Source organism: Aythya marila (assembly GCF_965140915.1).
Source record: "Aythya marila genome assembly, chromosome: 15".
Classification (NCBI taxonomy): Eukaryota; Metazoa; Chordata; class Aves; order Anseriformes; family Anatidae; genus Aythya; species Aythya marila.
The window spans coordinates 5,105,534-5,118,404 of NC_139056.1; the positions used below are offsets into that span (position 1 = coordinate 5,105,534).

At 53.1% G+C, this 12,871-nt stretch overlaps 1 protein-coding gene across 1 annotated transcript; it reads right to left on the bottom strand.

The window, feature by feature from the left end:
* Positions 1-746: 746 nt before the first annotated feature.
* On the bottom strand, positions 747-1,856 carry LOC309884157 (transmembrane protein 100-like). The gene has a single exon (XM_082772880.1). The coding sequence runs from the start codon at positions 1,707-1,709 to the stop codon at positions 1,338-1,340; it is 372 nt and encodes a 123-aa protein (XP_082629006.1). The 5' UTR covers positions 1,710-1,856; the 3' UTR covers positions 747-1,337.
* Positions 1,857-12,871: the final 11,015 nt, after the last annotated feature.

Genomic DNA, 12,871 nt, shown 5'->3' on the forward strand with positions numbered 1-12,871 from the left:
CAGGGATGGACTGAGAGCTGAGGGGGGTCAGAGGCCCCCCGCTCCCCGCAGGAGCGCAGCTTCCCTCCCGCTTGCCCCTGCTCGCAGCTCCTGGCCCCATTCCCTGCCTCCTGCTGCGCACGGACAGCCTCCAGCTGCCGGGCGGACGGAGCGCGGCTGCTCTCTGTAGCTCTTGGCACGTCCGTCTGTCGGGCAGGAGCCGGGAGGAGGGCTGGGTTTGGGAGGCCCCTCCGGGTGTGGGGCTGCCTGGGGGCACGGTGGCGGGGAGCCCCAGGAGCTGGAACCCCCCCGCTGCCTCTCCTGCTTGGTCTTAAAGAGCTCCAAGCTCCGTGCGAAGACCGGGAGAAGCCTCGTTGCACAGTTTACAAAGAAGCAGTAAAGATGGAATTGCTCCTTTTTAATGCAACTGCAGCTCCTTATCCAACCACGGCGCTGGGAACCAGACCACGATTACTTTCAGACTCCCCAAGCCGGGGGCTGCCACTGTGGGCTCACAGCACAAGCCCCTCTCCCCAGGCATCCCGAGCAGAGACCCCCGGAGGGGACCTGCCCCCCCAAAAAACAGCGGCAGGGTCACGCCGGGTGGGCAGTGAGAGCCCGGTGGGTGTCCTCCTCCACCCCCTGTGCCGTGCCGAGCAGACACCCACCCGCCCTGCCCGCGGCTGAGCCCCCCTCCCTTGCCCCCCGCCTGCCTGACCCACAGCACCCACGGGTGTCAGCCCCGTCCCCCACTCTCGTGCCGCCAGCTCACGCCCCGATGCTTGCTGCCTCCCCCCAGCCTCTCCCGGAGCCCCCCCGAGCCTCCCCATGCGCTCTGCGCACCCGGCGAGCATCTCCCCAAACTCCGCTTGTCCCGAGAGGCGAGGGTCCTCGTGCCACCACCGACAGAAAGGGGACCAAAGTGCCGCTGGCTTCTCCCGACACCGAGCACAGGTTCCTGGGCTGTTGCAAGCTGCCACATCCCCAGGCTCGGAGCAGCTCTGTCGGCTCTGCAGCCGTGGGGCCGGTGAGGTCCGGAGCAGCCGGGTGACCCGGTGGCGTTCTGCAGAGCTGCTTGCGGGGTCTCTCCACGCTGGCTGTGGGAAGGGGCTGGGCGAGCCACAGCGTGGGCACCGGGGGACAGAGCTGCCTGCAGCCCGTGGCAGAAGCGGGGATGGCTGCATGCCGACCGTGCCGTGGCTCGGCGGGTGGAGGATGGTGACAGGCTGTCCTCGGGCAGGGTCCGGACCTCCTCAGGTGCCTCAAAGCCAGTGCTGTGCCCCCTGTGCCACGGAACAGAGAGGGGGGTCCGTGAGCAGGGTCTCCAGGTGGAGCCGAGCCTCTGACCCCAGCCTGTGTCATAGGGCTCCCTGCTCTAAGGAGACGGGCTCCTGGCGCTGCCTCTTCCGCTGCCTCTCCCGCTTGGCCCGCCAGCACACGTAGGCGGCCACCAGCAGGCCCACCCCGAAGATCAGGGTGGCCACAGAGACCATCTTAGCGATGTCCATTTGCGGGCCATTGATGGTGAAGGTGATGCACGTCGCCGCCACGCCGATGACCACGGAGACGATGCCGAAGGGGAAGATGCAGCGGTACCAGGATTTCTCAGTCCCACCCGTGGCCAGGGCCAGCTTGTTGAGCGTGGCGGTGGAGTCCGTGGCCGTGGCGAGCGGCAGCCCCGCTTTTCCTCCCTGCAGGCAAGTGAGTGAGTTGGACTTGCAGCCCATCATGTTGGCGAGAGCAGCCGGGAACCACGGGCGCAGGGCGCGGGCGGGATGCGGGTCGCGGTCCTGCTGCCCACGCAGGAGGGACGAGGCCGGATCCTACATGGCCAGCTCTGCCCGGGGCTCGGGACGCTTCCGTGCGGCCAGGCTGGAGCTGGGGCAGCCGCTGCTCTGGCTCCCAGCTTGGGCTCCCGGCTCTTTTGCTGCCAGAGGGAGCGGGGATTGGCGGTTGCGGCGCTGAGCTCATGCTGGTGGGAGGACCAGCGCGGGCTCGCTGCCTGTTAACTGTTTCGAGCACTGTGCAGGCAGCTGCAGGCAGCCTGGGATCGCTCCCAGGTTGTTCTCTCCCTGCTTTGTGTCTGCTGCCACCAGCCTGGGGCCCGGGCGGGCAGCGCTGGCTCTGCATCGCCCCGGTCCCCACAACACCCCACAGCGCGGCTGGGCGAGCGCCAGCCTCCCAGGGCAATGTCTGCATGGTTTGCTGCTGCAAAGAGCCCCCCGGCAGCAGCACCAACCGCTCCTTGCCCTCGGAGCACTGCTATTGCCTCCTGCCGAGGTGCCCTTTCTCCCCTTTCACCCCCTGATTTCCTTGTGCCAGCTCCATCCCCTGGCACGGGGCTCAGGGCACCCTCACCGTGAGCCCCAGGGGACGCCGGTGGCACTGGAGGAGGCTGAGGCTGTGGACAGGCAGAGCTGCAGGAAGGACAGCACATGTGGGAACAGCATGCACAACACGCAGAGAGGCTTCAAAGACCCGCAGCACTGCTGTCCCGGGCCTCTCCCCTACAGCACTCCCTGCTTCCTCTCCTTCGAGCGCCCAAATCCTGAATAAAGATGAGTGATTTTGGAACGGCGATGCTACACACACGCAGGGTTGGCTCTGCAGCCTGCTCCAGCGCAGCATCACACACTTGCAGCAGCTGTAGCACGGCAAGAAAGCTGCCTCCGTCCTGGCCAGCTCCATCCCAGGCTGGTGGGGAGATGCAGGAGGACGGAGTGAGGATGTGAACAGCCCGGGAGAGACCAGAGGGACACAGAGGCCGGAGCTGGGGGGAGCAGCTCCTATCTGCACTCTTTGCTCCTGCACTGTTTTTTTTTTTTTTTTTAATTGGTTTTCCTGAAGGAGAAGGGAAAGGAATTAGGCATTGCAGCAAACGTACGAAACCTGGAGCCATTCCCAGGTCAGAGCTTCCCCCGAGCTTGTGGGGCCCAGCCGCCTCCCTGCACCGTCAGGAGGCCCGGAGGAAGGCAGAAGCAGGGAAGAAAGCCCACAGTGCGGTGGGAACGGACAAAATCTGAGCTGTGCAGAGAGTGGGGTCTACAGAGAGGTGAGAAGGTGAAGAAGCAGAGGAGCTGCCACAGGATGTAGTGACCTGGGACAGGAGAGGTTTGGGTGTTACTCTGGGTATGGGACGGATACAGGGACCTCACTCCCTGCACCCTGGAGCTGCGCAGAGGGCTTTGGCCCCAAGGACCCCGCAGCACGCTGTGCCCATCCTCGCTGCCAGGCTGCACGGCTCCCGTCACTGCTGCTCGGTCCCAAATCCACGGCTGCCCAGCTCTCCTTTGTCAGGACTCACGAGGCCGCACACAGCACCGGGCACGGTGACCTTCCCCGCTCCGCGTGGCAGCGATGGCTCTTTCAAGGCACGCCACCCACTTGCTGCTCGCTGCGAAAAGGCACCGTGCCCCGAGCAGCCCTGCTCCGCCAGCCCGCGCTGCCGACACCCACAAAGGGAACCCGCAGCCTCAGCTGGAGCCGTTTGGAGGCAGGGGAACTGCAAGAATTGTGTTTCTTTGTACACAAAGCAATTTGGGAAAGCAGGAGGCTCACAAAGGGGACTGAGCGTTTTACAGGGGCTGTGCTGCTATTCATAGGGATTTGTGTCACCGCAGCTGCGCCCACGCGTGTCGTGAGCCGAGCACATCTGCACCCATCAGAATGCAGCAGTGGGGGCAACCGGAGGGAGAGCACAACCCCAGGGGGCTCGGGGAGCCCGAACCCACCTGCTTTGGATGCTCGATGCCCACAGCCAGCAGCACGAGCCCGTGCCCGGGCCGTTTGCTGCTCCCGGAGCAGTGCACGGGTGCCAGCGAGCCCTGGGCCCCGGCACATCTCCCCCAGCCAAGGCACCCTGCTGAGCTGCCCCGGGGATGCTTTTCTTCTGCCAGCTCATCTTGTGGGACCTTTCTCTGCTGTGCTGTTGGAGCTTTGCTGCACAAGCAGCCTGGGAGCGCCAGCCAGGGCTGCCGGGAGCCCCCCACACCGCAGCAGCCCCTGCTCCCACCCCAAAGCTCGGGCTGAAAGGAGGACGGGGAGCTGCAGCCCTGAGGACAGCACCCCAGGGGGACGAGGACTTTCCCCGCTCCCAGCAGGTGCAGCACTTCCAAGCAGAGGAGCAAAGCCCCCGGTGCACCCAGAGAGCGCAGCCTTCGCGTCCCACGAGGACCTCCTAATACTCCAAAGACAGCTTAAAAGAAATTTGCTCTTTGAACAGTGAAAAAGCAGAGGGCATGCATCGCAGAGGTGTCCTGGTTTTGCCCTCTTGTTTGAACAGAAAAGCAAAATGCCTTGGCAGGACAAGGCCAGAGCTCCACGGGGCTCAGGGTCACCTCCAGGAAATTTCTTTCCCTTGCCTGCAGAGACCAGCCCCACGGACTCGCCCTTCTCCATCCCGAGGCCAAAATCGGGCAAATTTTTCTCCGGTTGCACAGTGGATTTCTGCAAAACCCCCACATGCTTTCAGGGAAAGAGGAAACAGCTTCAAGTTGGGCAGCAACGGTGTCAGCCTGTTCTTTTGCCTTTTTTTTTTGGTGGTTGTTTTGCACTGAGCCTCCCCCCCCAGCACCCTGCTCCGTGGCAGACGGACTCCTCCGCCCGCACCCTCCGCTCGTCTCCTCCACGCTCCTCCTGCGGCGAGCCGAAGGGTGCAATTTGCACGGCAGAAACAGGGAGTCGCCTGTGCCACCTCCCTCTTCCTACAGGAGAGAAAAGCGCAGCTGGGCCCCGATGACTCACGCTGCAGGAGCCGAGGAGGAGGACGCCCAGCACAGCCCCACGGCGGGTGCTGGATGCTGCCGAGAGCCGGGCAGAGCTGCGCCGCGGTGTCCCCCGGGTGGGTAAGGGCTGCAGAGCCCAGCCACCAGCACTGCACAAAGAGCTGAGGAGAAACAACAAGAAGAAATAAAGACCCCCACGCCACCTGGAAATAGAAACTTCTGCTTCAGAGGTACGGGAAGAGACGGAGGGGAATTCAGCGGGCAAAGAAAAGCTGCTTTTTTTGGGTAAGAAATGCAGATTCCTAGGAGGGAAACAGACTTGTTGAAGGCTGGATGAGGAACCCAGACTCTCTGTAAAGCTGAGGGATTACTGCACTTCTGAAGTAGGAAAACCCAGAGCCCAAGAGGATGCTGAGCACCCCAGGGAGGCCAGGGGTGGGGTGTCTGTCCCCTGCCACCCCGTGCCCAGTGCCAGGAAGGAGCTTTGTGCCAGCTGCCCGTAACTGCACGGGCAAGCACGGATATCAGCATCTACTTTTCAAAGTGGATGGCAGAGATTCAAAATAGTTTGGAGCCCACAAGGAAATACTCAAAGAACGCAGGGCCAGGATGCAGAGACACCCACACCCAGAGCACTGGTGTGTGAGCCGAGCCCTCTTGCTCCAATCCCAGCTTCACCAAATATAACCCGGCACCTCAGCACACGGCAGGGGTTTGGTACCAGTCCTACTGCAGGCAGGGTGGCCTCACACCTAGTGACAGCATAAAAGAAAGGGTTCACAGATGTATGAATTATGCTTTATTTCTTTTTCTAAAAATCTAGGAGGTAATAGGCCTGAAAACAAGAACCGAACACCACCTGAGGGCAGAGATGATTACAGATAACCTCTGCTGCACCATCCACATACACCCTTGCTCTAGCCACAAGGAATGCTCACACGTGCCCACCCCGTTTCTCACTTTTGGGACACGAAGCTCAGTGTCACGGGGCCTGACTTTCAGAAATGCTTCAAACCACAGCCCGAGGAACGTGCTCTGAACCAGTGACACTCAGGTGTCTGAAAACCAGACACTGCCAGACCACAAGAGGAACTGCAAAAACTGCCACAGGAGTTTATAAGAACTGAGGCAGACTTAGAAGCTTTTTTTCTTTTTTTTTTCTTTTTTTTTTTTTTCTTTTTTTTCTTTTATTCTTTTTTTTTTTCTATTGCTCTGGAAGGAAATCAGTAATCCTGCCATGTATTTGGCTGGTACGGCACTGTTAATGCATGAGCCATATCCTAAATTAAGGCTATGACAAGAAGTAGTGAATAACTATTTATTGCACAAGGATCCCCCCCAATAAACAAACTTTGACTGCAGCAAACAGTCGCAGTGCAGTGACAGCAGGTGAATGCCACGTTAACGGCTTTGCTGCAACTGCCCCTTGCCGCAGGTGGCCCAAATCACAGCTGTGACCCGGACCGGGGCTTTCTCTGAGCTGCAGCTCCAGCAGTTTTAATATCGCTGCCTGTCTTCAGCTGACAAAAGTTACCTAAATATGCAAGGACGGTTCTTAAGTGCTAAAAGGCTGCAAACTTGGAAAAAGGGAGCACGCAGGGGAGGAAATGGGAAAAAAAAACAACTGATCTGGGTTGAGCGGGGGGCAGTGGTGGTGCCAGGGGATGCAGCCCTCACTCAGTGCTTGCAGTGCCCAGCTGGGGAAACAGTGATGGCAAAGCCAGTGTTAAGCTCTGGGCACCTCCATTAATTTTAAAATAAGAAGTGGGGAAGAAACTCGTCGCAGCAGGAAAGCTTCATTAGGGAAGCGCAGGTGGCCTCTCACGTTCCATTTTAAGGGACTGTATGCCACGGGAAGCAGGCAGCAAAATACATCAGGACAAACAATCTTGGACTTGCCTCCCGAGGACAGCGTTCTGGTGACCTCAGAAGTATTCTCCAGGTCTATGATTCAGCAAAAGGAAATAAATAAATAAAGCAGCAACAGCCACCAGGAAGCGTGGGTCTGAAAATAGCAGCCAAGTGTCACCTTCATCCCCTCCGACGAAGACTCCTGCAACAGGGACAAGTTGCTAGGTGACATCTGCCTCCTGCTCTGGGTCCAGGTCCTCATTCCGCCGGTGAGCCCCACCGGAGCATCTCCTGTCACAGGAGGGGAGGCCAGGGCTTGCAGAAGCTGCTGCACTTCAGAAATAGTGCTCCCTTTTGAAATTAGATTCACATCTTACAAGGAGGATCATTCCTGAGGTTTCAAATACAGACAGGAGCAGATGGAAACGAATTACTCCATCATCCACCTGTCTCCAGCTGCGTGCCCTCTGCGCGCCTGCTTCCCGGAGCTCTGCAACCCCAGGGACCTCCCCTCCTGCCTCCCGCTGCACCCCCAGCCCCGCACCCAGCCTCAGCCTGCAGCAGGACCGGGTACGAAACAGAAATGGGCAAGTCCCACTAACCAGAGCTGATCCACAGCAACTTTTTAGGAGTTTTCAGCCTCCGAAGAAGTGAGGCCATGGACACCTTTGTGCTACTGTCTTTGAGCTTTGGCTGCTTTCCTGGCCCAAGGGCTAAACAAAGCACGGGGCGAGCCCACAGCAGAACCTTACCCAACTCATAGGGGAGGCATGCTAGTTTTGAGGCTAGCAGGTAAGAAATATTCTTAGTACGTTAGAAAAAGCTATTTTCTACAATTAGTGATTTAAAAACAACTAAACATTGCTACTTCCACTCCTAAGCAAAATTCTTTACTCATCATCCATAAACGGAGGCTGCAGCACTCAGGCACTGCTGTGAGGGATAAAAGCAAAGTCCTATAAGAGATTGTTCACTCAAACAATCCTATTTTTGCAAGGACGACGTGACAACTGTAGAGCTTCGTCACCCTCGAAGAGAAGACTCCAGAACAGCGTAGTGATGAGCCCTGACGAAGAGCACCATTTATTCTTAGACAAAACCAGGTAGTTAAGATTGATAATAATTGCAGGGATTTTGCTAAGCATACTGGATTTCCTAATTATGCTAAAAGCAAGCCTTCCAGGCGCACAAGTATGCAGTTGTGTTGTGACTTATATGCAGTCCAAACTTGTTAAAATATGAAAAATACTACGCCTGATTCATACCCGCACCCAGCAATTTGAATTCTGTCCCATTGTACCATTATGCAGCCAACACACAATCATAATTAGTGCCACAGACTGTTTATGGTTTTCTTAAAAAATCCTGCCGTTAAAAAATTATTATTCTGGTGCTCTTGCCCTGTTCACGTGTCTTGTTTGTAGCAAATACCCAATTTCTCCTGAAGGCAGCGAGAGCTGCAGGTTCCCATCACCTTGCAGTGAGTGCCCAACCATTTCAAAAGCAAGATTTGCTGTTATTGTGTCCCATAAGAGGCTTCGTATCATAGAGAAGTATGGTATAGTTGGAAATTTAGAACCCAGAGCAAATATATACATACACACACAGTGCAAGATCCTCAGCTAATGCAATTTTCTGAATTCTGAAGTTACGAGGGTATGCCAGCTGCATAGACAGCTTTAATAGGAGAAAAAGGGTCATGAGGTGCTGCAGAGCATCACTACAATGTAATTCACAGTGAAAATTCGCTTACAATGCACAAGGCAACCTCACTCTGACTTGAACACGTGCATGACGTCTCCCTTGTTTTCTCCTTTTAAACTGGAGACAAAATGAGACCAATATATCGTTTCTCACTGTAACACACAAGGACTGGAGGGGGGGAAGCCTGAAGGCACACAGCCAGCAAGCCCAAGCACAGCTAGGAGCTTCTGCTCTCTGAAACCAGAAGCAAAGATTGCAGACAGGCTTCTTCCAGGGCCGGTCTTCTCTGCTGACTCAGAGCTTGCCTTCTATTTGCTTTTTCCCATCCTAACTCCAGATCCACTGATTATCTTTCTTGTTCTCTCTAAAAATAAGTCAAACATCTCCGTTTGCGTGCCTAAATAGCCCGCTGCTGTAATTTCTCGCCTTCTGAAATTACAGTTCAAAACTTGCTTTTAATTCCATCCCCCCCATTACCAGCTCTTTATATTCTGGCACACACAGAACAGTGCTGCTTGCCCTCTTCTCTCTGACTGGGCTCAGATTAATTAACAAGCAATAGATTTTTCTCGATTACAATACTAAAGACCTTCTTTTTTCACAAATTAAAAACACGATGATAGATCTTTTCTTCTGGATGGTAGCTTTGATGTTACAAAAATAGTACTCGATCTGCATGGTGGATAATAGAAATTTTAATACCGATTTAATGAATTGTTTTCATGTCAGACTGAGTCACACTTAGGGTTTTCGTTTTGCAAGTTTTTTTTTAAATCACGGTAAAGGAGGACTAGGAAGTTTCCAGTGAAACAGCTGTGCCAGGCCCAGTGTATATGCTTAAAAGATGTCTTGCTCCAGAGATCACAGATGTGGCAGGACCAAGCTAATGAGCAAATGAAATAATATCAATCTCCATTTTACAGATAAGTGAAGAGCCTGTGGTGTCAGATCCATCATCTGCTGCAGCCTCTCAGTGACCCCACCTGGTGAGAGGACTCAGGACTGGAAACGCACAGCTGTGAACTGGCTTCCTGCCCAAAATCTATGCTGCCCCTTTCTCCCTGCTCTCAGAAGGCTATTAAAGCATTTCCAACTCATTGCTTGCGGTGTACCAAGGATTAGATACTCTGGGACAGAGCGGAGGAGCGCCACACTTCCTGCATTACCAGCGCTCAGCACCCTCTGTATGGTTTGCACTAACATGTAACACACTAGCTTTATTTTCAAATTTATCAGAAGTGGGCATAAGGGTTCTCAGTAAAGCTTCAGGTGGAAATCAAGCTCTTGCACTAAAGACAGTCTGATAAGCACACTGTTTTCTCCACCATAAATCCTCTAAATTTTGGGTGTTGGTAGCACAACATTTCCATTTAGGCACCACGTTAGTCAGTCCAACTTCTGTAACTCTGGGAGAGATAGCCTTGAGTTTAAAAAAAAAAATAAAAGTGCGTGTCTCAATGCTTCCGCTACAAGTTTGCTGTCCAGAAAGCAAGGACTCAGCATTTTAAAGCACTGCTACCCTTTCTAATAATCCTTGACCAGCACAACTGAGTGCACACGGCCTAACAAATGGCTGATTCAGGTTTATGTGCTTCAGACTTGACTATGTACAGTGTTTTAATTAAGCAGCCTGCTCTCTGGAGCTCATACAGAAAGCTCATTTCAAGAATAATGCTGGCAGCAAACTTGTTACCTGCAGAGTGAGCTGGGAGTTCTCCCCCCAGTTCGACACTTACCCACTTAAACTGTTTCTTGATGAAATTCACCTCTCTTGTACAGTCGGTCTGGTTTTGCCTCTCCAAACCATGATGCCTGGGCAGCTGGGAAACCTGTCCTCCTTTTGCTGCGGGGGTGGGACCCTGAAGCCCATGCTTTATGCAATCACCCACTGCTAGATCCCCTGCGAAAGGATGGAAGAGGAACAATATTCCTCCACATCAGTTTCTGAGGTTCATCTTGTCTCCTAGAGAGGAAGACTCCTGTTATTTCTGCATTAGATGGAGTATGCCTAAATGCATGCTGCTTACTCTCTACGTCCTGTATTTCTCAAAAAAGGAGCTGTCGCAAGCACTGGATGGCATATCTGAGAATATCTGCTGTGTAAAACCCTTGAAGGTTTCAACACTAAACACCCAAACCTAACCCAACAACTAGTGCACGTGAAACTCTGTAAGAGGGTCTGCTGATTGCAGTGTGCACTGACAGAAGCACTTCTTCTTCCCACTTGCCAATCATATTTAAAAAACAAAAACAGTAAGCATAAAAGCGGCAGAGGGGAAGGAAGGGAGGAAGCTGGTAGAAAAGAAACGAGAGAAGCTGGAAGGGTTTTAATACCGCAGGCTCTGTGAAGAAATGGGAAAACAAACCAACCACCACCACCAAAACCATCTCTACCCACAATTTGGCTTCATGTCCTTCAGCAGTGAAAGCCAAAACCTTTTCAAGACTCTACTGTAAGGGGCAAGGAAGGAGTAAGATCTGCTCATACTTCATGACCCTCTCTCTGCTTTGGCTTGGCTCAAGTCTGCACAACACTGGTATCACCTATTACTTTCACAAAACACGATATATTTCTTGCATTTATGGTAGTACTATTTCCTGCCATCACAAATATAATCTTGTCTTCTATCTTCATCTCAATTTGAAGTACAAATATAACTTTCTCCTGTAACAATGGCACATTTTCTATCAAGAACAACACCTCCCAAACTCAGAGCGAAGCTGCTATTGAATCTTCCTATCTGCTATCGCACAAGATTCATTTGAAAAAGTGAGTCATTCAGATGATTTAAAGTCTTACATATTTATGAAAATTGGCAAAATTATAAAATGCCTTTCAAATAGTGTAGGAAGCATAACAAAACCACACTGCACCCAGAGGCACAGAACTACCCAGCTACCTGCCATCAACATCTTGGTGACTCTTCTGCAACTGCTCCTACATTTTCTGCTTTCCTTTGAGCTTGAAGCAACCCCTGCCCATGAGATCACGTTCCTGGGGGCTTGGTCTCTTTTTCACACTCCTTTCACACCTGTGCAGTCCTTGTTGTGGCTGCCAATTTACATCAGACTGCTCTGAGCAGCTCCTCACCCATGCTGCTGGTATGCCTGGTGGCAGGTCTCACTGATCTGATGGTGAAGAGCCTCTGGCTTCTTCCTTCACCCCAGACTTCAGACGAATTCCCATGCCGCCACACACAGCCCCCTTCAGGTATCTTGAAGGGGCAGATGCCTAGTCACACAGAGAAAGCTGGCTTGGGTCTGGGGGAAGAAAAACGTGGGACAAGCCTTCCGTCCCTCTCCCACCTACACAATCACGATAAATCAGCATTTTCCCAACCTTTTCAACAAAGTCAAGAGGTCATATACAGTTGTCCCATACAGCAGCTCCGTACTACATCCATCTGTTCACGCATATGCTTCCACATATGCATGCAGGAAAAAAAGCCAGTCCTTCATACAAAATACATCCAGGCTGAAAAGCAAACAGCCCTGGGTAGCTGCTGCGTGCTTCTGTTGCACACGCCAGAGCTGCCTTACCTGCTGACTCCATGGGAAATGAAATCCTATATATGAACAAACAAATGCAATCCCATAAAAAAAAAAAAAAAGCGAAAGTAAGAGATGCTGATTTTCATATATTTGGATAATTTTCAGCGAATTGGGAGCATGTCAGAAAGGGCCAAATATTTGGAAAAGAGAGACAACCTTATCTCCTGCCAAGAAAAAATAATGACCAACGTCAGCATTGCTAAGAGCCAAATCACTCCAAACCAACAGCTCAGTCCAGATACAGTGCAAGTCAAACTAACAAGAATTAAAATGCTGCAGTGGCCCTTCTCTAAATGGACTTAAAAATGCAGAAGTATTCCAAATGACTCTAAAGCATTGCTTAAATTACTGCACAGCAACGCCAGGGGACGTAGGGCCCACAAGCGCAGACCTAAGATGCATGAAGAACCAAAGCCAGAGTTTTCCTGTGGTGATAAGGTCAGAACTGCTCGAGTACCTGTATTTATATAGCTGGGCAGGATATTGCACTAATCACTCTGGAAAACGGCTCCAGCAGCCACCAGCACAGGTTCAGCAGCAATGCAAAGCGCTGAGTGCCACCTACCGGGCTGCTTTGTCAGCTCTGCTGCTGCAGCTGGATTTCCCTGACATCTCCCCCAAGTGCACATGGCCCAGCCCTTCTCAGACTGCTGCCTCAGGCACGATCACCACCTAAAATGATCCAGCAAAAGTATTTCAGTTGTAGGCTAGTGCAAGTCGTTAGAAAGGAGCCTGGCGAGCTGTGAAACTGCCTGAAGAGGCCCCTGCTCTGAGCAGCAACGTGGCTGGCACTTCTAAAAGGAAAGGACTGCTCCAGCTGCAGAGTGGTGCAGGTGCCAAGCAGTTGGCTGCCTGGAAACCAGACAGGTTCCTGAAGAGGCACCACTGCATGCAACCTAGGCCTCGGTGGATGAAGACATCAGAAATGTTGCTGGTCAGTGAATATTTGTCAGTCACAACTATCGTGCTGGTTATATATCAATTTGTGGACATGGTAATAGGGAAGCAGAAGCTTGGGTTCTCTGGATTTACTGACACTGGAAAGCTGTGCCCCCAGTATA